Genomic DNA, 26366 nt, shown 5'->3' on the forward strand with positions numbered 1-26366 from the left:
AAAAGCATTTGGCTAAAAAAGATAATTGAATCAAACGTTATTGAGGGTGGGCCAATTTTTACTTTGCTCACTGTATGTTTGGGTAAGACGAAAAACTGATTGAAACGAAATTTTTATACGGGGCTCAGAGAGAATTTAATGTGATTGAATCATATTTCCAGACGTCCCCATTCAAAACTGTTTTAAAAAAAACTTGAACAAATAAATACACATCCTTTGGAGAATAATAATTTTATTTTTATAATAAGGAAAAAAAATATTTAAAAAAAAAAAAGGCACATGAAATCTATTTACAGATGAAAAATTCAAATTTTCATACAATCCTCTTCTAAAAAGATTCAATTAAGAAACTTTCAAGATGACTGCAGAAGAGTTATAAATAGTATAAAATTTATATAAATGAGTGTATAAATCTTTTATTTATAACTGAGTTAAAAACTTTTAAAAATTTTAATCAATAACATTTGAAGAAAACATCTTAAAATATTTATTAAACATTGATTAACTTTAAAAACTAGTTTATAAATATGCACCTGAAAAGTTTATTCCAATTTTTTTCATACAAAATTGTTAAATTGCACATTTTGATTTATATTTATTAGTTGTAAACATTTATTAAAAATATTTCATCCAATATTCTGAAACATATATACAGTTTTAATATACAACTATATATAAATGATAAAACTAAAAATATTCAACACACAAATAAAATTTTAGAAATAAAACTTTTGATTGTGAACACTTGATATGTATATTTAAAAATAAAACTATGAAATTTGTTCGTGTTGATTATTAACATTAGTAAGCGAACAATTAAATAACAAGTTAAATCTCAATGCAATTGTTATGAGGACATTGATATAAAAATTGATCACTTCATAGGTAATTGATCATTTAATCTCTTTAAAGCGATATTAGTAAAAATCGTAAATATGATTAAAACTAATCACATGAGCCGAAGTATAATAATATAGAAATATACCTTTGAAACATATATGAAAAAATATATTTTTAAAAATGATTAGAAAAAGTAACTAAGTTAAAATTTTTTACATAGCTTAAATAAATTAGTAATTCATTTTAAACACATATTAAAGTTACAACAATTTTTAGCGTATTGCTTTTGTTATTAATTTGCTGCTGTATAGTAATCATTATTGTTGTAGTCTAAAAATTATTACAATATAGTATAAAAATACTTCTTACAGTATAACAATATTTATTAATAACGTATAATAATCAATATCATTACAATATAATAACAATCATTAATATTATAAACTAATCACCGTTACTACAAAAAATGATTATAATTATTATAATATTATTTTATCTATAAAAGTTCATAAAAGACTTAGACCAAGATATATAAAAATATTTTTATCAATTTAAATATAGATTTTAAAATTTAACTATTATTAAACATTTTCATATAAAACTATTTAACATTGTATTTACAGTGAAAGTATATAGCTATCTCACATCTAATATATTCAATTTATACAAAAATTGCATTCAACCTGCGTTCAAATCTAACAAGAAAAAAATCTACCATATACTTCATAATACTTTTACGAATACATATGTATATATATTTATATAATCTCTTATGAAAAAAAGAGAAGACAAAAAACAAATCGTGTTATTTTACAAAATAAAGTACCAACACTGATGACAGCAACAACAGACAAGCAGAAGAGAAATGATATACAATTCATGAAAAATGTAAATAACTACACAAAACCAATTAGAAATAATAAAGCTTGTATGTCATGATATGGTGTTTTTAAAGCGTTTTCACTTTGAGCACTAAACATTTCTTTATGAAAAATATTGAAAATAATCGAGATGTTTTTTTTCCTACTAACATCTTCAAATAACTGGAGTATTGACTAACAATTTAACATGAGTCATTAAGAGTAATGTTATGGTGAAAAACACTCGTGAAGTTTCGCAGTATTTCGTTTTGGTAGAAAAAATAATAAATATTTACTACAATTACGTAAATCTGCACCTCGTAAACTTCCTGAAACTCCACAACAAGTTTGCAAATGTCGTGGAAATTTATCGTCAGTATCGAGAATAGAAATACGCTTTATTATAAAATAAAAATGAAATAACACAGTGACATTTTAATTTTAAACATTAAAAATTCCATACTATAAATTATTGATCACATTCGAAAAAGCATGTTTTCGCATTAACTAACATATTTAAGTAAGTAACCAAAGTAATAGAGTGTCGAGAAAAAATTTAGAAGTTAATTCTTAATTCTAGATGTAAAAATAAACATTTACAGCAATAATCTTCAATTTATGATTAATTTAAACTCCAGAGCTGGTTATTCTAACTGTCAAGTGTAGAAATATGCTTTACGATAAATGAAAAATAGTTTTTATAACAGCTAACAAATATTAGATCGAATAATGTTAGAAATAAACATTGATGAACTAAAGTATTAAAATGATAACCAATAAATGAAAATTTAAATTATAATATTTGTTATCCGTTGAAGGAAAGAAGCTATAAAAAAATTCTTTACAAACTTACAACAAAAAGCGCACATTAAAAATAATATACATACAAAATCACAAAAAAAAAGAAATATTTGTGAACAACTACATTATTCATTTAAAAACAAAAATATTTTACCAAATGAACTTCAGAAATGACATGATGCAATCTTTAGAAATGTTGAAAAAAAATCACCTTTTTTAGAAAGAGATCGTAACGTGATTCACGGAAGAGATTTTATAAAAATCACAGAGCGTTCAAACGTACAACACTAAGAAAATACATCGGATTCCACTTCATCAAAAAAATTTGTTTTCGTTCTCTTCCTTCGAAAATTGTTCAATATCATCTGTTCCCATAAATTCATTTTTGTGTGTATAGATAAATGTATAACAAAATATGAGAAGTGAGCATCTTTTAATAGTTTGGTTCAGATGATAAAAACCACATCTGTACAAACAAGAGAGTTTGAGGACATGAACATGGAATTAGAAATGACTGTGCACTAATAATCCTTTAGTGGTAACCAGGTCCATGCCTCCAACCTGTAGCATTTGGTCCGAACTTGTACACCAACCGCCTTCCAAAGACAGGTAAAAGCACTTGGCTCTTGTAATAGTACCTGATGATTAAAATTTATGCATGTTACTATCATGTTTTTTAGCAATGAATGATTTACATACAGGGTTTTTGTAACAACCATCTTTCATGTATGTGGAACAGTCAAATAAAAAAAATTTGGTTCTTTGTAAATATTGCTGTTATTTTGCAATGCGTCAATCTAATCGGAAGAGTATCAAGTATTTTCTGTTTTGCCTAATTTTTCTAGGATTATTACATTTAGCACTTGCTCATTTAAGTTTTAGGATTTAAAAATATACTTAGGCTTGTTTACTGAGGTGCTTTAAATATAAGTTTTTACTTCCCTCGAAAATTGCACTGGGCTAATTGCAAATGACTTAAAATAAATCAGGCTAAACAGTGTAATATATGTTCGATAAATAGTCTAATAGTAAGTGAATTCATTGCAATAGCTCTAAAATCTGTCAGTCTGATATTCGAGACTTTTCAAACAACCTAGCGCATTACAACCACAGTGGAGTCTACTAGCCTTTTCCAGCTAGCCTGAAGAGCATTTTTAAAACCTTGTAAAAATGAAATCAAAACAATATATACATGAAAAGAAGCAAACTAATATTCAAACGAGTTAAAGAGGAAAACGTCATTAAAACTCGTCAAGAATCATTAAGGAGGAACGCCAAATTAAAAAGGTAAAAATAGTTAATTTCTTCGTCAAGAGAGGCAGTGAGCAACGACAAATGGGAGGAGGCAAAAAACAACGCCTTGAAATTTCACCCAGCAATCAAGCTGTTTTTTTCCTCCAGACTTCCTCAGAAATAATTCGTTAGATTTTGTCAATGGTTTTATTTTCCTTTCGCAAAAATAATAATTTGGGTCACGTGTTGTGTTTGCGTTCTCAATTCCATTTTTGTCAACGATTTTAAAAGTGTGCATAAAGGATGGTTAATACTGTAAATCCTGTATATAGTTTTTACACTAACATTTTTAAAATAAAATATTTTTTAAAAATACATTTGGATGTTTGGTTACACAAATTAAAAGATATTTTTAATATTTTAAAAAAATAACAAACATACAGTAATAATAACAAAAATTAGATATAAGTCTTCAATAATTTCTAGAATTAATAAATCAAAATTTACGCTTATTAAGTTTCAGTTCTCAATATATTAGAAGCCCAACTAGAAAAAAAATCACAATTTCTTTTGTGTGAGATAATTTGAAAAACCTCATCTAACTCGTTAAATGGAGGGGATCAGCACGATTGTAAATAATAAAAATATTTACATAATATTTTTGTAGTTAAAATTAAAATTGTATGTCTTTTTATCAAACTTAAAAATATTTAATATCTTTATCAGTATATTTAAATTAAATGTGCTACATTTTTCTGTGATTAATTTTTTTAAAAATAAATACGCCAGAAGACCATTATATTTTGATGCTCCATAAAACATCATTTCTAGAAAGAAAAAAACCCCCAATGAATTCGGGGGTTTTATTAGTTAAAAATTTTTTTAAGTAGAAGTGCACCGTGATAAGTTAGTCATCCAAATTTTAACTGCATGAATTTTTAAAAGATTCATTTTCGATTTGATTAATATACAATAATGATAGCATTCGAATTTTTGCTGAAGATAATTAAATATAAAAATCAACTTAATTATATTTCACTAGCGTTCTATACGACCATACAAGTCCAATAAAATAACTCCGCAGTTTATTAATGAATTTAAGACAATAAATTTAATCGAAAGTTTTTTTACATTTTTAAATTTCTTTATTATCTCTTTCATAATACATATTCGATCGGTGTAACTTTTCTTTAAGTAAATTATGAATACATTTTGCATTGCTATAATTATTCATTTTTTGCTCGAAGCTTTTATTAATCTTATCCAATAAGTAGTAAGGAAATTATAATAGAATGCATTTGCATAAGCTTATCGGACAAAAAATTTGGACTTCTAGAGAAATCAAGTAAAGCATCATGGATTTTGGACTTGATAACCACCTGGAATTTATTGGGAAGCAAGTCTACAAGGGTTTATAGTACGCTGCATCCAGTTTAAACTCCTTGCTAAAAATTTGATCGCGTAAGGTCAATGATTTTGGCATTTTTACCTGCTGTTCCAACAAATCCCACATGTTTTTTCTTGCAAGGTTCAAGTTAGGCGCTTTTGGCAGCCAGTCGAGATTTAATAGGGTATGCAAGTGTTCATAAACCCAGCCTCATATTTTCCAGCCTGATGAACTATGCTACTGTAATCTTGAAAAATAGGGTATAAGAGCGTATTATGTTGACTGAAAGGTGTTGAAATAAACATGCTGGTTCATGTTTGAACGAACCTTTAGTGAAAGAGCCCAATTAGTTATAGGGAAAAAAATCCAAGACATTGCAGACCACTTACTTGAGCATTTCTCTAGGAATGAATAATTTTTTATCTGAGGAGCTCATAATGTACTGTTACATCAAAAGCTTGAAAATTTCCTTGGAAAAATATTTTCATTTCATAATCATTGTAAGGGGAGTTTTTAAGCTTCTACACGGGAATTTTGATTTCACATTTCTGCTCTTAAAATCATTTCAGAAAAGCAAAAAAAAAAAAAAAAAAAAAAAATATGAATAAACAAAACATTAAATTTTCCATAGGTTATGAATTGTCAAATACATTATATTTATCGTAAAAAATTTGTGCAAATAATAAATATATAAAAATTACGCCTGCTTATAGATATTAAATTACCATACATTAATTTATAATATATAAAAGATGAATTATATTTCTGTGAGTTGATGAATTTCTAGTTATCGTTCAAAAAATTATAAGAAAATTTTTAAAGATGAATAAGTAAGATAGTCATATCGTCGATTCGCTAAAACAACTAATATATGCATGTTCACTGACTCTCCCGTAGTGATTCTCCGATTCACTGTTTTTCTGATACTAAAATTGGTTGATTCATTAATTTACTTCCGTTCATTTTTATGCTTTATTCACTCGCTGTACTAAAAAAAAATCATAAGAATAATTATATTAGGTACTATAACGTATGAGCTTTTAAGGTAAAAGCAAACGAGCTTAATAATAACATTTAAAAATATTTATTTAAAAATATTTATTTAAACAAACAGGTCATAAAATCTAAAAGTTACATTAACAAATACAAAAACGAAGAGTAAAGGAAAATATTAAATGATTAAAAATTAAATGTATCTCCCGGTTGGATAGATTTTTATTTATTCTAAGGTCTTTAAAAAATAATATAAAAAGGTCGTCAAAACATTTAAAAATTATAAGTAAACAAATTATTGTTTTTACTTTTCCAATATAATTTAGTATTTATTTTGAGTAGAATTAAAATTTAAAAAAAAATTTCTTAAAAAAAATTTAAAAAATCTTTATATTTTACGGCAAGTAGTATAAAAACATATTGTCCTTTTAAAAGAAAGAAAACTATGATTAATTTAATAAATATAACAAAAATTACAAATATATTCCAAAACGAAATGAATATATATAATATTTAAAACAATTCTTAACAACGACTTAACTCTTGTTCAAATAAAACTAAACGCAAATTGAATAAGACTAAATAAGACTATTTTCTGATGAAAATAAATATAATGATCTAATCAACGAAGTTGAAGGAGAATGGGATGTCGATCTTAGTGATGACGAATGGTTAACATCGTTAATGAAATGGCTGATGATGACGTGGAGGATGATAACGATGAAGATGAGGAAAAAGTTCCTTCAAATCATACGAAAGCGTTTGAAGCCTTTGACACAATTCAAGACTATTTTCTGATAAATTCAGTTTCCTCTAACTAAATTTTCTTATTTGCATGAATTTTTTAAAAAAAACTGTTCAGTAAATATCAGTAAACAGTAAATATCTAAACCATTATAAATATTAACATTTAATCTTTAGAAACATTTTTATTCATGTTCTCATTGCAGTCTATGCTGCGTTTTAGAATTTTGAACAGGCCTTTCACTTATGTGTCTCTTTTACTAATGCGCTTTTTTCTGTTGGTCCCATAGACCGGCACATAAGTGAAATTCATTGTTTATTTTTTAAAAAAAGACTAACATAATAATATCAACATTTAATTAAAAGACCATGTACTAAAATGTCATAACTTTGGAGGAATAATAATTAAACATTCTAGAGTTCTGAGAAAGAACATAATTGAAGTGTTTGGTGGAGCTTTTTTTGCAAAAATTTAAAACCTTCTACCCGAAATTTGAAATTGCTTGAATGTTTTAGGATGCTTACTTGTATATAAAGCAAGAATCGATTTAAAAAGTAGTATAAACGTAGTAGTTTAAACGAAAAAATAGTCAATATGTTTAAGATACATTTTACCAATTAAACTTAATTACGGTTTAAAGTCTTAGACTCGTTAACTTTATTGCAGCATTTCCTACAAACATTATTAGTGTGTTTTCAGTAAAAATCTAGATTTTAAAAAAATTACAAAATACGAAGTATGAAGGAACATTTATTGTTGGAAGGTAAAAACAATATTAAAGAAAAATTATGGGAAAGTTGTTAAAATATGTTTACATGTGAAATAAACTAATTTCTTTGATGTTTACAAAATAACAGGTTTGATAATTAGATTAATTGTGGCTTTCTTTAAAAAAATGCTTACTTAACGCAAAAAAGGGTATATTAAGTTGTTAACTAATAATCGTAATAAATAATAAAAAAAACATTCAGGAAAATCAATGATTAATACCATTTCTAAAATACCAAAGTTTTAAAATGTTATGGTTGGATGTTATAGGATTAAAGAAAAAGAAATGTTGCAAGGAAGAAACCAATTAGATCAGGTGTAAAGTTTAAAATGTTAAAGAAATACATTAGTATTAACACCATTGTATACATTGCATGCAAATAAACCAAAACCATAGTTAATAAGGAATTGTAACAATTAAAGATTAGTTCCACAGAAAAGAGAAAGTACCAATCACCAAAATAAAGATCTCCAGAATGATATTTGTTTGCAAGTTTTCATGAGCGGTCATGAATATCAGGTATACAGCCACTTGCTTTCGGCCCAAATCGGTAGATGAGTTTTTTTGGAAGCCCTTCTGTTTTGGGAACAGGAGAAAGAATTCCACTGCTATAATAAGTTCTAAGAAGAGTCACGGTTTTATTAGAATAATAAAACAGTAAACACAAAATTAAAACACCCGGAAATTTATTCTAGTTTAAAAAGTTTGGTTTGTTCAAATGAAACTGATACCGAAATTGAAGGAAGATTATAATTCAGGAATAACTCAATTCCAACTAAAGCAATTATTTTTGTTGAGCAATCTTTCATTCCTTTTCCCAAAAGAGTTTTTGTTAATTTAAATTTGTTGCTACATGTTTTTAATCCTAAATATTTTAATATAAATTGTTGTAGCTACTATTGTTGTTTGCAAAGTGCAAAAAAATACGGTAAAACTACCGAAGTATGATAAAAATTGCGCTTTTTGGCTCTATAGGAACATCAAAAAGCTCGGAAATGTTACCGAAGCACTTAGGTAATAATGTTGGAAAATTAACAACAAAATATAGTTGTACTTCATATTTGCTAAAATTTGGTTATTTTTTCATGGTTATTTTTGGTTATTTTATTAAAATTTCTTTTCAGATTCTTTTTACTAAATGTGTAGTAATAAGAATTACGATTTTGAAAACCAGAATTTCCAGTAACATACGAACAGAAAAATTAACAAATGAATGATTTAAATACCGCATTTTTTAGTTTCAAAACCAGAATTATGTTTTTTTTTTAATTAAAAATGTCTTTATCATACAGTACGGTAATCTTACCAGAACTATTTTCTCCGTTCAAAAAGCAAAATTGTTTTTGTATGTTATCATCTGTTACAAACGATTAAAATTAATATTCTATTTAATAAAAATTATAATTATAATTCTATTTTTAATACCGCAAAGAATACGAATATTTTTTTGCTTTCGGTATCAGCTTTATTTGAGTAAGCTATTTCGTTATGTTTGCTAACATTTATAATGCACATTTTAAAAATTTTCAGCTTTATATAAAAGAGAAATGGACTAATTTGAGATAATTTTCAACAAAATTTTAAAAAAATGCAGGATCTTTTACAGATTTCTTCATTTTTAAAAATGCAAATTAAAAAAAATGAATTTGACTACATTAACGAATTTAACACACTCTAAATAGTTATGTTAATATGTATTGCTAAATACTATCTATAAAATCAAATATTTCTTACCGAATTTCATTATCTGAAGCACATATAAATTTAGGAAATTAAAGTTAAAGAATAAAAATGAGACTTATATACTTAAAAAAAAACATCTTCTAATAATGTATATAGTACTGTGCCACTTAGCACTAGGTAAAACTAGTTTAATAAAACTAAATCCATTGAGACAAAATATTTTTTTTTAGCTACAACTTTTTATATATAGATAAGAGATTAAAATTCTTTAAAATACTTTGAATTAGTAATACATCAAATAAACATTGAGAAATACTTTAAACATTTAAACAAATTTGCAATTGTTTATTACTATTTTTCCTTTAGCCTTGAAATAATATAAAAATGTCTGAAAATTTTTAATAGAAAATGTCTGTTTGTATGATGAAATATTTGATTACTTACCGCATGGCTCGGCTTAATTTCTCGTACGTCATTCTAGGATTCTGTTTCCTATCCCCCCACATTTTTGCCACCCTGTCAGACTGCACAAATTTGAAGATTCCGTCTTCAGGCCGCTCCCAGCGAATCAGGCTGGGGTTCGTGGCGGGATCCAGCAATAAGTCACGGATGAATTCCCACAATTTTCCGTTTCCTTTGCCTGTAAGTAAAAAGGACGAAATAAGGGTGACACAGAATCTTTTTTTTTTATAGTGCAGGTAAACAATGGTTTTAATCTCACTTCCGATCAAGACAAGATGGACAAGACAAATCACATAGGACCTTGCACACGCGAAGAAGTGGTTAAAAGATAGAACCAATCGTTTTTCCCATCATATTTGAGAGATGAGAGAATAATCATGGCTGTTATTTTCAGGTATATTTAGGCAGTTTTTATCATATTGATTAATTATACTTTTATAAAAAATATATAAAATAAGCAGTTATACACGCGAAGCTCTTTATACGCTTTGAAAATAACCACCATTAAGCTGTCCATGTAACCAAAACGATTTTTTTAAATACATTGCAAGATGTAAAGGTATCTTAGAATAATGTAGAAAATACCTAATGGACAATGGTGAGTCGTGGTGGCTCAGCAGAAGAGGAAAAGAATGCGGAGGAGGTGAATCAGGTACGAATCCCAGCTGTAGCTGATCGTTACGAAATCTTCTCCTGGCTCGCACCGACTACAGCGCGGACATAAAAATATCCTCAGTAGTAGATGGAGCATGGGTTAGAATCCCCTTGTCGTCGGGCTAACCGTGAGAGGTTTGCCTCTGCAGATTACGCAAATGAGGGCTAGTTCTTCTAAAAATTTCTCCTCGAAAGCTAGTTTGTCCCATTGCGTGATTTCGGAGTTTCCTTGTCTTCTAGATTGGGATCAAAGTTACAGGTCTATGAAGTAGAATATAGTCGTAAATTTAGAACTGATCCGCTGTAAGACGCTGGTTATACAATAAAATGGAAAATGGCGGATTTTCGGAAAAAATTTACGATTTACAGTAAAAAACTTGTTAATTATTCATACGTAACCTTGAAATAGTCAATCGGTTATTAATAAACATCAGTGCAAGTTACGAATTTTGTCAGCTGTCGGTTACTAATCGACTACTTTGTCAGCTGTCGGCAACTGAAATTTACCTTTAAGGCTTAAAGCTTAAACCTTTTCAATTCTTGTATGGTTATTGGGCAAATAAATGTAGCAAGGCGTTAAGATAATATTTTTTAATATTTTAGATAGATAATATTTTTTAATAATATCACATAGATAATATTTTTTAATTGTTAAAAATTAACATTTATATACAAGTGGCTATGGAAATAGTAAAACAAGTGGCACGGGAATAACAGAGCAAATCAAATGAAATAAGATAAAATTACAAGCGATAGTAAATTATTTAAGATAAGATCAATTGAGATGATGAGTGACAAATGTTTAGTGAATTAACAAATTTTTAATATTCTATCATCAAAAAATTCGTCTTATTAAATTTTTCTGCGATTAATATTATTTGAAGAGAATATAATAGCGACATATAGTAAAAAGTAAGTAAAAAGTAAGTAAAAAGTAAAAAGAAGAGAAGTTAATTATTTAGCGAAAGCATTCTAAAAATCTACAAATAATTACTAAAACAAGTGTCTTGCTGAAGGATAAAACTAACTAAAAACAAGTGTCTTGCTGAAGGATGTTGTTTTTTCCCCATTTTTCGTAAAATATGGTAAAAAAAAATAAAAATTTTACTTTTTTTATTATTAAATCGTTATAAAATCAATTTAATTAGAGAAATTTTTTTTTTCTCAAGACAAATAAATGTTTGTATACCCTTTTTTTATATAAAAAAAGTGAATTAAAAAAGCACAGGCAAGTTTTAAAACTGTTTTATACAAGTTATTATGTAATGTATAAATGATAAAAAGAAATAAGAAAAAAATATTAGTTTAATATTTTACTACAGTTTTAGTAATATCCAAAATGTTAATTTTTTTGTTAAATATTTGTAATTAACAAAATAATTAACAATTAAAGTAATATTAAACAAAAATATTGTTTAAAAGTCTTTATTTTTTCTTAATTTTATTTATTTATTTTTTAAATAAATTTATAAATAAACGTGCTTTTATTTTTAGATAGATAAAAAAAGTATACCGTTTTTATGACGATGCTCGCACGAATCTAAAGAAAACTAATATATTTTTGATAAAAGTAAAGCTTATCGTTGTTTTTGTTTTTGTTTATTTATAATTTTAGGCATTAAAATTAACTTTTTTTTACGGAAAAAAGATTTATGCCGACAAGATACCTTGCCGACTTCTGGAAGATCTGGCTTCCGTTTTAGGTGGCCTACCTCTTCTGCCGGGTTTCTTTCCTTCTAAGATTTCTGAAAAATAAAAGAAAAAATAGCAACTTAGAACAGATTCAGGTAATAACTGAATTTAAATAAGCTCTGTATGAGTTAAAGTGTAGTATACAATAAAACTTAAAAGTTTTGTTTTACCAAGTAATTGATATATCATGCAATTAAAGTTTACATTTGGGAGATGTAATTTTACCTGAACACAATGTAGATGAGATAAAAGACGCATTAATTGTTGATTTTTCATTTGCTGTACTCATACTGCTGCTTGTACTCTCCCGATCTTCTCTGTCTGAATCTATACATGAATAAAAATTAGAAGAGTGAATTTCGTAAGAGCATATATCTAAATATGTCTAAAAGATCACATATCTAATATATTTAAAATAAATAAATATAAAAATATATTCAAATATTTATTAGGTTCTTAAAAATACAGCTGCATTTTACATTATGTCAAGTACTACTTGTTTTTAACCCATTTGGAGGTGGTGGGTCAAAAACTGTAGCATTAATTTACGACCAAAGTATAAACTACTAAAATTCCATTAGTACATTATACCTTAAACTTTTAATTTCTTGAAATTTTGAAAAATAGAAGTAAAGAAGATTCTCTCATTTTGGAGTTACATACAATGACCACGATTATTATACCACTTCGAAAATAAAATTTTGACTAAAGTTTATTAGCTTCTCGCGAGGAGCACTGGTAATGTTAAACAGCATCACAGTTATTATTATAGGATTTTGAAGTTTTGTAGATTAAGAAAGAAAAGCTAAACGAATTTTTATTTCCGCATGAGGAAATTTATTTGTTCAGATCCTACAAATTTCATATTAAATCCTGTATATTATGTGTATTGTAAGAAACATATTTAAAAGTACATTTATCAATACAAAGTGAGCAAAAAAAATACCCTGAATAACTTTTGCTTCAATAGGATTTTCAGGTACTTAGTGCCGTAGTACTTTTGGTCCTATAAAGTTAAATTCAGTTTTTGCGTTTTTCGCGGTAATAAGGGATTTAACAAACGAATCTTAAACTCCTTAAATGCAATTATAAAACTCAGTTATACAAAAATAATTTTATACAAGAAATATCCGTAATATTTACTTATTAATTTCAATTATTTGATTTGATTATAGCTGGAAATTTTTTTAATTGTAAGATATGCATACTCTTAAATAATTTTTAGCTATTTAGTTTGAATTTTAGTTCGATCGAACAGTTTTTGAGAAGTGAAAACTTAAAATTACTGTGTTTTTAGTTATTAAATAATAGTGTATAAAATTATAAATGCACTTACCATGACTCGATGAAGGACTGCTACCCTGAATATCAGATCCAGCGACGCATAAAAGATTTGAGAAAGGGTCGGTGGTCCATGTATTATGGAAAGCTGGAAGTCGGTGATCAGACTCAAACGATGACATCTCCAGAGACGATGGACTCAGTGGATGATCTGAAAAATACAAAGTTCGATTTTTTAAAAAAAAAATAAACATTAAACAAGCCTCTTGAAGAATATGAAGGATAACTAGTTCTTATCTATTTTTTTTCAGTGTAAGAAAAGCTTCTCAAGATAAAGAGTTGAGAGAGGTAGTTTCACTTTAATATCATATTCTTGTGTGTTAAAAAAAATTGCTTATCATATCTCCCGTCACTTCTGAGTGGTTGCAGATAAAAATATTTAAGTTATTTCCTTTCACATATAGTATCAGTTTATGTAGTTGAAAATATTTAAACAAATAAAGTTGAGTTTTTCTAGAGCTGTTGCAGATTTTAGATTGATAGGCTTTAAAACTAAATACAATTTTTGATATATTTAGTTCTATACCCTATCAAACATAAGTTACACAATCAGATTTAGCGCAGGCGCAGTTTAGTTAAATTTTAGAACTCTTAAGACGGTGGATCATTTTGATGATTAATTGTCTATCATTCGCACTAAGTCATTAATTATACTATTCGCAGTAAATGAGCCGCGGTGGTTCACGAGATAGAGAGCGTTCGCTTCCCAATGTGGTGACTCATGTTCGTACCCCAGCGGTGCCTGGTTGGCACGAATTCCGTTCCCGGCTAGCACTGACAACAGTACTGGCGTTAAATAACCTGGTAAACGGATCATGGGTTAGAGTCCATTTGTAGTCAGGCTAATCATGTAAGGATTTCAGGGTTCTCCTCTCCATGTAAAGATGCGGGTTATTGCCAACAAACAGTCCTTCACGAGGCTAGTTTGTCCCAGAAGTTTCCTTGTTTTTTGGGTTGGTTTCAAAAATACAGGGCTACTGTGTTTAACATTAATAGTAATGAAGTTCATTGAGTTGGCTGTTCAATGCCGATAATAATGTAAAATAATATTCACTACATATGGGACTGCCATATTTGTTATTGTCTACAAGCTGACAAATACGGTATTTCAGTGGAAAAATAATTTTAAAATGTTAAGTTTTAGATGGCTTCCACTTTTGAAATTTGTATAATTATAGATTTCGCATTTTTTTTCGGGGGGGGGGGAGTCTGTAGAAAATCGTTTTAAACAATCTAACTAAACCAGCTACTTGAGTGATTAGTTAAGTCATTAATTCCTTAATTAGCTTATTAATTAGTTTATTCATTCAATCTTTCATTTATTCACTCGCTACATCACATGTTTACTGTGACACTAAGTCATTTTTAGAGGAGAGTCAAGCCTACAAATTTTCCCTATGGCAGTCTCAAAGTCCAACTAATTTTTAAAATAATAAATCAGTAAACCTATTAATAAATAATAGACTCTTTAACTTTCAACTTTAGTACGAATTAAAATTTTAAAAAAAATATCTGATTCATTTCAAGCCAATTTCAACAGTATTCAGGAAGGTTAAAGGTGACATATACCACATATTAAGTAACAAATACAAAACTGCTAAGTAAATTAACCGCATAATTTAATTTTAAGCCCTGCTTTAAGATATCATGACAAATTTAATCAAATTTCCTCACATACTATGAAACCATATTTTATTGTTATTAATTTATTATAATTTATAATAATAATTATTATTATCCAAAGCGCACTGAAAAAATTTACCGTGCTTTTTGGAGTTCCCAAATAGTCAGAAACAAAGGTTAATTTTACCATATTGTGGTAATTTTGTCCATACTTTTTTTTCAGTGTGCTTTAAGAAACTTCTCATAGATATTACCTAAATTTTAATTTACAAAAAATAAAACTAAATAAAATGTGTACTTACAGTGATTACTTAATTCAGTTTGTAAGCTTTGATATATCATGGGACCATATTGATTATCTAGTGTGAAAAACTGTTGTTCTGATAGTGAGCATAAAGTTTGACCATCCATGCGGTTGAGCTCTGGAATGAACTTCAAATCCAATAAATCAATATTTGCCTGCTTCGACCAATTTATAAGCCATTCTAAAACTTCAGTATCGCTCCACTGTTGGGGATGTTTGCTGTATTGCCATGCACGGGTTTGTTCCCATTGTAAGTCTGAAAGAATAATGTAACTATTTTTATAAATCTATTTTAAATTTAGCGTCACGCAAGAGACGCAAAAATAATAATTTAACGCCTAAAGTCTTTAAATGCCTATATGAACAAGCTTTTGGGAAATAGCCGTCCTTATTGTGTATTTCTAAAATCCTCGTCCAAAAAAAAATGAAATAAGTAGATCAGTATTCGCAAATAATTATTTTAACCAGGAAAAAACAAAAACGCTATCAAAATTTTAAATGGTTTTTGAAGAAATGTACGACTAAAACATTATAACGTGTCCCAACTATTAACAGCTACATACCTGTAATTTTGAAATTTCGTTGGATTAAAATCTCTTGTCAATAACTCCATGTCAAGTTTGAAAAGAAAATATTTGTTTCTTTTCTATTTCCAATTCTAATTTTGACTCATTACAAATTTTTATTACCTAATGCATTATTGTAAATTGCCTAAGTTTCAGCCAGTCACAATAGTGCACATAATTCTAGAACTTTTCCTTCTATCCATTGTTTTCCGTTTAATGTTTTTTTTTTATTTGAATATCTGACAGTTTTTATTGCTTTTTTTCATTTATGTCAAACTCTCATTTAGTTCATATTAAAATTAACAGTTAGGATAAAAACTCTAATTTCAAAAAAGACTGACACTAAATATATTAATTAGTTAATCTGTATTTAGTTATAATTTTTCAATACGATTAGTATCTGACCGGTAAAAGAATGCTTTTATATCTCCCACGCTTACTATTATAAAAATTTCTTGGTTTGCATACCCATCTCTCCCTAAGTTATTAATTGGTTAGTCCGAAATTCTAATTAAAATGTTGTGTTATACATTCTAAATATTATAGTTTACATATAGTATTGTAAATTTAAACTAAAAACTATGCAAGCTATAATTAATAGGGTGGCTGGAAAAATACATTGTAGAGACAAGGGTTTATATCGTTTATATCTCCGTAAATTAAATTGATTATGGGTCGGTTTCACGGCACGGAGCTTTAGAACTCGCTCCAAATTTCTTCAACTAATGAGAAGTTTATCGTCAGCGGTTGTCAATAACCTAATATATATATATATATATATATATATATATATATATATATATATATATATATATATATATATATATATATATATTTAAAACAAATTCTAATTATTCTTTACTTATTATGTAAAGTTAAATTTGTACCATTGATTTAATTTTATAATTTTTTTAACAAAAAAAAAACTCGTTATTTATTTTGTAAAATCTAATTTTTATAGTACAGTTCAGATTAGGGGGGAAAATAACTTGTACAAGCAGATTAACTATGATATAATATAATAAACAGCCTGAATGCCAGAAAAAATATTAAAAAAAGTCTGATAACTAGTAATTTGTGGTGTAGTGATAGTTTTAAATGCGAAATAAAGGTAACAAACTTACCATCTATCGGCTCAGTGGCAAGTATATATTCCATTACAGTGTTATTGCTATACTGATTTGAAGCTTGACTAAGAACTGGTGGCTGTAGGTTGGTGTATTGGTAGTTATCTTTCTTGGTGACATCGTTATCGTAAAATGGAACATCAGATCCAACAAACTAGAAAAAAAAAGTAATTGAATAAGAGATAAATGTCTGAAAACAATACAAACACAATTAAAAAACGAAACGATTTTTTTTAGAAAGATAAATAAGTTCACAAAGTAAATACACTAATGCTTTTGATTTTATTACAGATAAAAAAAATTTATATAATTATTTTATGACGTATAAGAACCTTTTTGTTAATTAGTTTTAATTGATTTTTAAATAAGTATTTTTCTTTACATCAAAGAAGATAAATTGTTATTCAAATATTTAGAGTGTGATCGGTTTCTTTTTCAATCAGAAAAACAGGTATCAATAGCAAGTGCAAATAAATAGAATTCCAATTCCTGTTGGAAACTTTTAAAAATTGCTTTATTTCAATAGGTCTAATTTAGAAAATGACATCTCATGTATATCCATGAAAATAGTGCCATGTGTATGAAAATTTTCAAAAAAAAGTTATGTGTGAAGACTTTTTAATTCTTTCTCAAATAAATACACTAGAAATGTTGTTGAAAGAAAATTATTGCAGTTATTGATGTAATACATTATAATAAATAAATTTGTTTTTAAAAAAAAAAAAAATTATATTCTATGTAGAACTATAGTTGGAAATGTTTGGAAAAGAAACCTATTTTTTTCAGGACACTTTAAGAAATTGGAAAAAATGAAAAGAAATAGAAGAAACAGAGAATGACCAATAGAATTCTTTTAGCGATAAGCATTATGAGACAAGTTTTTAAGATTTACTTTTCTAAAAAAAAATAACTATCTCTTCGTATTATGCAGAATTTAAAATTCTGCATATCCAATTTGTAAAAATGGGATTTACTGGAAGAAAGTGGAAACGGTTTGATGAAACGCAAGAAGCAGGAAAGAATCAGTAGAAATACGATTAACTAGACGAAATAGAAGGAATTAAATATATCAAAACAATTGTTTACGATAAGTATCATAAGACAAATTTAAACTTAAACAAATAAACCTTAAAATTTTACAAGAAAGATAAAAGTTTTTGAAATAATTAAAATTAACTTAAAACTTAATTAAAAAATAAATTAATAAAAAAAAATAACTTAATTAAAAAAAACCTTTTTTTATTATTATTTGTTTTATACAGAATTTAAAATTCTTTATAAAACAAATTGCATTCCTTTTTAGTTAACTGCAAAAATTAAAAAAAAAAATGAAAAAGTTATTACTAACTGCAAGGCAGATAGTTTTTGGATTAAGCAACAAATTTTATTTTGATTGCTATTTTAATTTACTAATTTATTTTTGAATGGATTCGTCGGTATCCTTACTTTCCTAAATAAATATATACACTTATATTTAAATAAATTATGTGAAGTTGCATTACTTCTTAGTTAACTGCATAATAGACTTTAAAAAATAATAATAATGAAAAAGTTATTACTAACTGCCAGGCAAATAGTTTTAATGTTAAGCAACATATTTGATTCTGATTACTATTATAAACATTTTGTTGCAAGAATTTTTCAAGTGATTAAATTTTCCTTATAAATTTTAATCTGGGGAAAATACATTTCCATGCGTTATAGAGAGGGGATGAGAAACTAATATCATTAACAATTGAATCAGCATTCTTATGAATAAAACAAGATTCCAGTGCATTAATATGAGCTGATGTGGCAGGGGTGGAAACGATTTCGGTATTGTCGAAACCGAATTGATGCCCAAGATTCCAACAATGTGTGGCAATTGATGATTAATAACGGAAATATTTATTGCGTTCCTTAAGTCTAAATTTTAAAACTAGTATGTCCGATGCAGACAAGGTCGCACTGAGATAGAATGTGGTAAATGCCCCAATTTATTAAGTTAAAAAATAATTAACATATATTATTTAAAAATTTCAAATGATTTTTAAAATACACATTTAAAAATTATTATGATATAGTAAGTGTTATTTACAAAAATTAGATTCTACTATAGTTTTGCTACAAAAAAAAAGAAAATAAAAAGAATCTATACAGTTGTTTAAATATGTTAAGAAGTTCATTAAATTAATTTTTCAATCCAATTGCTGCCTTTTAGTCTTTACTTATTTAAAAATGATATTTTAAATAACTTGGTATTGGTACTATTATTTTTACTAGATAGTAATTCTGAACTGTTTCAAAAATATTTTAATATATATATATATATATATATATATATATATATATATATATATATATATATATATATATATATATATATATATATATATATATATATATATATATATAAAAAGGAGAAATATATAAATATAAAAAATATATATATAAAAAAAGGAGAAAAAGAAGAGTTTCTTCTAATTCTTCATTTTGGTTGGGGAGAAATCTATTTCTTTCGGGATGGTTCTTTTCATGATTCATTACGGTTTTCATTACTGTGGGTAGAACTTACCATCCCTTTATGGAACTGATTAAAATACATAAATCAGAAATAAACTAGATTAAACAAATAAATGTACCGATTCTCTATTTATTGATTTAATTGATTCTATATATTGATTATAATTCAGGTGAGTAGCTACAGTATTTAGAAACATCTTAACACACACTGAAAAAATAATACTTTACTTTCGGAAAGAAATTTTAATTTAGTTTTTTCTATAGCAAGGCAAACTAACGGCTCTCATGAAAATAAAATAAACTAGTTCTCCTTGACAAGGCCACGTGCCCCATCAAATAGAGCAATTAATATTCCGCTCATAGAAATAATAAATAGTTCTATTCACAGATGAAATTTATTTTACACTGATTATATTTTATTTGGCAGGCATTTCATTATTTATCATCTGATAAATTTTACAAATTAAATGAATAATATAAAATGCATACATTTCTGTGCAATTAATTTTTTATTAATTAATGAGATGTAAATAAGGCTAGTTTATATAGAATTTAACAACGCAATTTTCTTCTGCAAAAATTAATTTTTTTACTTAATATTTGAAAAAGGTGTGTAAAATACAAATTGAGTAATAATAATAATCTATCGAGAAAAATTAACACGAATTTTATAATGAGCCAGTTTATGAAACGTTTAATGATCAGAGAGAAATATGAGTTGAACTTAAATAAATAACAATTTTAAATATGTATAACTATTTATTAATGCATTCAATTTCATAAACAACATGTATTACCTCTCTTAACAAGTTTAAAATTCAATAAAACTCAAAACCTCCAATGCTTATTTCTATACCTCTAAATCTAGTTTTTAGCAGACTATGTTTTGTAGAATTTTTATCTTTTAATTAGAGTAAAAAAGAACATTAAAATTTAAAAATAAAATGTCTATTCCGCCATGAATCAACGCCACAAAGGTGTCTTATTTACATGCATAACGAGATGCAATAAAATCTTATTTTTAGAAAGATTTCTTTTTAAATAGCTAATTACCCACTTTTTGCATTAAAAAAGTGTGCAAAATACTAAACAACAGAGTTAATAAAAACTTGTATATTCATATATTTTATAATGAATCCAAGTAGCAATAAATCGTGAAAAAAATTAACCCGCCATAAAAAACACTGACCTGCATTGTTTATCAAATGTTTAATATTCATAAAAGAAACAACCAGAACTAAAATAAGCAACTCTTTCAAAGATGCTTAAGTTTTTAATAATAGATTCAATACACAAAATACCTGATCCCCTAAAACAAGTTTTAAAATACGCAAATTCATTTTTTATAGTTTAGTAACTGTATGGAAGTAGGTAAAAAAAAGGGAATATAGTTTCCTCGTTCTTAAAATAGGCTAATCTGACAAGTAACGATTATCTACCTACTTACCTACCTATCACGATGTATGACGAGAATGCTCAAGTGGTTAACTGGATCTCTATGGAATCACACGGCAGCATAAACAAAACCGGAGATTCCAGTTTAGATTACAAGATGAATGGAAAATTACTATGTTTATTTAATTCCATTAGGGTTTTCACTAATGAATCTAAGAATTGTTTCAATGCGTAAGTGAAACACATGATATACGTGCTGATTTTTTTTTCATCGTTACAATTTAAACGAAAAAAAAAAACGTACGATGCAGGCTCAGGATTGCGTTAAACCTTTTTGTAAACACGGAGAAAAGAAATTCTGGTAAAATTTTCGCACTGCATAGCGATAATATTTGTGATAAAAAACACTATAAATCGGCTCGGACAGTTAATAAAAGTATTATTTGTGTTTGGCGTAAGAAAAAATAAAAGAACATTACAAAAATTTATTTAAATCTAACACAATCTATCGCTGATGAACGAAACTTTATAATTTTTTGCTTATTAGTAGCAAATTGTAGAAAAAATATTAATATAAAATAACGAAGTTGTTATCTATTTGTCTTTAATTATTAAAGTTTATGAAAACCATTGTTATCATTAATTTATAGTGCCAAAACCAAAATAAAATAAAAACCACTATAAACCAAAATATGCGGTAATTAAACCATTCATTTGGTAAATGTTTGTTCATATAGTAATGGTTTACCGAAAATTCTAGTTTTTAAAATTATAGCTCTTATAACCATACATTTAATAAAAATTACAAAACTGAAAAGTAAATTTAACCAAACAAATGGTTTTTATGCCATGTAGTAAGGTATCATGATGAAATTAACAAATTGTACCACAATTACCAAATTTTATCTCCAATTAGAAAACTATAAGTCAATGTGAATCTTACCACAATCCTTACCAAAGCACTTTGGTAAAAATTACCAAGCATTTTGGTGCTCCTATTTAATATTAAAATAGCTTATTTTAAAAAAAAATTAAAGCAATGTTCATATGAAGTTGATTTTGATATGAATTAGTGGCATTTCTTTAACTTGTACCTGCCGCGATGGGTAACTAAAATGTTCAAGAGTTAAACTGGATTTTTGTAAAATTACACGACAGCGATGGAACATTGCAATGCTTATTAATTCTATCAAAGATGTGTTTATTGAATCCAAAAAGAATTTATTCCATCACTAGAGAAACTAAAAATTGCTTCAATGCGTAAGTGAAATTAGTCAAGTAAGCGCTATCTTTTTCATAGCATCTATTCAAAATAAATAAATAAATAATTTTACCAAAATCATTGCCAGAGCACTTTGGTAAAAATTACTGAACTTCTTTGGTGCTCTCATAGAACCAAAAATACAGGATATTTTAGAGTATCTAGGTAGTTTTAACCATACATTTCTTTTCAGTGCAGATATGCATAGTAATAATAATGTAACAATTATTGCATCAGAAGAAAAGTGAATTAATTTCCAATGAGAAATCTTCAAAATCTCCCATTCTCACAATAAAGTATCATAATTAGTCACAATTTATATTTTCTTCTAGGTGACAATTTTTTAATAAAATTTCGGGTGAAAAGAATAATCAAAGAAACGCGAGTGGCTCATTGAATTCAGATTTTATTGTCACAAAAGAATTACTTCAAAAAGAAAAAAAAAACTTAATGGCGTTGCGTGATCAAGGTAAGGAAATAAATGGTGTTATAAACTAGGTCTAATGTGAAGAAAAAACTAAAAAAAGAGGGGAAAGATCACTTTAGCACGATGTCGTGGAAGTTGAGTTTGCCTAAGAAGATAGACCCCCCTGATTTATAACACCACCATAACATAGAAAACCCTTTATCCAAACAAGTTTTAGCAGGAAATAAAGAAAACGAATTTCTTCACCTGCATCAATATTAGTTAGGACTAATATAAATATCAACATAACTCATACATATCATATAACGGATTTCTGGTTCACTTGGTTAATTTCAGCATTTTTTTTAAATATATTTTTCTGGTTCTTGTTCTTATTTTAAGTATTTTTTTTACATACAGTTTTCTGGTTTATATGTTTATTCAGTATTTTTTAAGGTTCAGTATTTTTCATACCGGCTTGGAAACGCTACTGAAAAGCATTTTAAATAATTTCGCTAAAGGCTTTTCAATTTTTTCCTTCCACAATATGTGTTAGTTATAGTAAAGCGAGAAGAATAAATCAACAAATGTGTTTTTGAATTCCAAACAATTTCTAGTATTCATTTCAAAATGTTTTAAAGGAAATTGCTTTATCTGTTAAGTTTAGGTGCAATACTGCATTTAAAAGATTTAGGAATTTAAAACAATCTAATTTAGTGTTTAGATTATGTAGAAAGAGTGGATTTCCTAGGTTTTCCTAGTACGCTATTATTATTCCATAAATTACATTAAAATAATAAAAAAATCGTTTATTGGTCTTCGAGACACTGACTTATCTTGATTAATTTTTAAGTGTTAAAAGATTCAATAAATAAATTAAAAAAAGAAAAATGGTTTATTTCTGTGAACAAGAAAATTTTATGATTTTTGTAAAATAGGACGGGATAAATAATAATCATTTTGCATTTTTTTTTTCGATTGAATTTCTAGATTTATTATGAATTTTCAGTAATATATATTTCAAACCTGAAGATTTAAGAGGTAAGTTTTTGTTGAAGCAAAAAATATAGCTTACCTTTGTTTAAATCTCTGCTGCTATAAGAAATTAAGGATTTTAATGCAAAGGGTTAATCATGCCTATTATCAAAATACTTCAGACTAATAACATTCGATTTATTCTTTGTAAAAAATCGTATCCTGTTGCTGCTTGATTCATCAACAAAGTGAAAATGAAACTTTAATACTTAAATATCTTTCAAAGCAAGAAAATGTATTATTCATCAGGACTTCGGCGCCATCTATGAAATTATTAATTAACTATACAATGAGTTTTAAGGGAATACTTCAGTAATGATAATAAAAAATATAAATTAGTTATTGTTAGCTAATAGTATTATTTGTTTTAGTTCAATTCTAAGGGGACACCAAATTACACAAAAATAAAAAAGGTTTAAAATCAATTATTTAGTTAGTTTATACATTTGCTTATTAATAATCATGCTAAAAATACACCAGTGAACCAATTTTGTTCTAACTTTATTAATAGTTTAGCTAAAAGGCAAACTTTTGTTTTAGAAATTTTTTTAATGCATCATAAATAATAGCATATTTATTTTCAAAAAGTATATGGGAAATTTGGACACTATCTTAAAATTTTTTTTTCCTTAGCCTAATTTAGGTACCTAGAGTTTGCTTCCCTCTAGATGAGCTATAAATGCCATCATGAATTCACTCCAAGGAGAACGGGGTAAAAAGAAAGAGAACTTCATGTAAATAAGTGAAATACTGTTTCTTGTGTGTCTTCTTACTCTGATTTGAATGATCAAAATTAAACGATTGGACAAATAGTTTAAAAGTTATAAGTATTTTAGCATATTTAGTGTATAAATGGTACATTTCACGATTTATTGCCATTTACGAGCCAACTATTAATAACAAGGGGAGGAATTTTTCCTATGTAATTTTTTACGCTGATACGAAACCAAAAATAAGACTAAAAAACTCCTACGGGAAAAATTAAAAATATGAAATGTACAGTTCGATACTTATATCTTTCTACACCTAGGACACTGCTATCGACAGAAGCAAAATATTATTTATTTTTCATTGTGTTACTTTAAATCGAAAGAGTCGAAAACTTAAGTTGGAAGGACTAATAGTTTTAAAGTTACAAGGATTTTATTATAAGAGATTGTAAAAAGTACAATTTTTAATTTCATCTCATTTAAGCATCTGATATTTCTATCTATACAAGTCAATTTTTCGCGCTGCATCGAATGAAATTAAAACTAATATTTTAAAAGTCATTAGCGTTTTGTTTATGAAGAGAATAATTTGTTTTTAAGACATATTTACGCATCATAATCTAACTACTTGCTGTGTTTAATGAGTATATTTTACTTAAACATATTTAAGAATAATAATCATATTTCTTATAACCTCTAAACATTTATTCCTTTTAACTCTATTTTGGTATTTAACGTAAAAAATACATGGAAAATAATACTTTGCTTGACTAGATAGCTGTCATATACGTAAACAGGTATAAATATAAAACTCTTTCAGCTCTGCATAAAACGTTTTTAAATTTTTGGCTCCATCGATTAAGTTTTGATTTTATTCATTTCAGAATTTAAAAAAAAAGACACAGAAATTCCTACCTCATCGGTAGAGATAGAAATATAAGACATGTAAACAGGTTTGAGTCAATATTTGTACTTTTCATATCTACTTTATAGCTTTTAACTTTTAAACTATTAGTTCATTTGATTTGGTTTAGTCACAGTCGATTCAGCGTAAAATAAAATAAATTCAGTGGAAACAAAACCTCATTCGTCAAGACATAAAAAACGAAATTTTCCCACCACTAGACTTGACTCTTACCAGTAAATTCAAGACGGTAGGTGGTAGTGTTGAACTATTTTGGAACTATTATTATGAAACTATTATTAGGAAAATAATAATAATAATAATAATAAAAGGTCAGTAATAATGTGAAATTAATGTTATTGTAAAATTATAAAACCGCATAAAAATAAATGTTTAAATTAAATAGAAGTGAATTAAGAGTCAACATAAACTATTTAAAAAAATGTTATTTATTGCTCGATTCAGCGGTGGAAATATGTAATAAACTTTAATTTATTACATATTTCAGGGTGGAAATATTTAAAGGGTGGAAATATATAATTAACTTCAAATTTCAAGCTTTTTCAGTTTTTATCATATTGTGTTCTCATAAACTTATTTTCTATAAAAATTATAAAAATAAGGCTTAAAAAGTTTGTTATTTTAGTACTTTTGCTATAATGGGACACATTTTGTAACTTGATGTCATTTCGGTGAATTTTCGAGACATTAAAAACATCGAAAAAAAATTTAGTTTATATTAGAAAATTTTCTCCATATTTCTAATAAATAATAATAGATTTCAAATAACATTATTAAGTAATGCTTTAATTCATAAGAAAATTCATTTAAGTTTTGACTAGTTTACTTTTGCCTACTTTACCAAATTTATATTATTTATATTTGTGAGTTTAAAAAAAAATGCTTTTCAAAGTAGTTATCATTAATATTTATTGAAAGAATATAGAGTTTAACCAATCACTCTACATAATTGCGAAAATTGATTGATTTTGACAAAAAATTGATTGATTTTTTACCTCAACATTGATTTTCTGTATTCATTAATGAAAATCATATATAGAATTTCAAATAGT

General features: G+C 26.6%; 1 protein-coding gene across 11 annotated transcripts in view; it reads right to left on the reverse strand.

Annotated features, from left to right (window-relative positions):
• Positions 1–215: 215 nt before the first annotated feature.
• The window catches only part of LOC107454941 (ETS-related transcription factor Elf-5), a 148178-nt gene continuing 122027 nt past the window's right edge, over positions 216–26366 (reverse strand). For 4 of the 11 annotated variants that reach the window (XM_016072299.5, XM_016072302.4, XM_016072303.4 and 1 more), the window contains 8 exons: positions 17078–17234; positions 15386–15643; positions 13456–13611; positions 12345–12446; positions 12095–12172; positions 9756–9951; positions 8085–8248; positions 216–3139 (listed from right to left, as the gene is read on the reverse strand). In XM_016072299.5, coding sequence (XP_015927785.2) covers positions 8125–8248; positions 9756–9951; positions 12095–12172; positions 12345–12446; positions 13456–13611; positions 15386–15643; positions 17078–17234 — 1071 coding nt within the window. In that variant the 3' untranslated portion in view covers positions 216–3139; positions 8085–8124. Of the gene's footprint in view, positions 3140–8077; positions 8249–9755; positions 9952–12094; positions 12173–12344; positions 12447–13455; positions 13612–15385; positions 15644–17077; positions 17235–26366 lie in introns of all 11 variants that reach the window. The other 7 variants (XM_016072301.4, XM_071177513.2, XM_087157304.1 and 4 more) reach the window with 4 other exon arrangements.

Source organism: Parasteatoda tepidariorum, chromosome 2 (assembly GCF_982258835.1).
Source record: "Parasteatoda tepidariorum strain Cologne lab strain chromosome 2, Ptep-v5.0, whole genome shotgun sequence".
Lineage (NCBI taxonomy): Eukaryota > Metazoa > Arthropoda > Arachnida > Araneae > Theridiidae > Parasteatoda > Parasteatoda tepidariorum.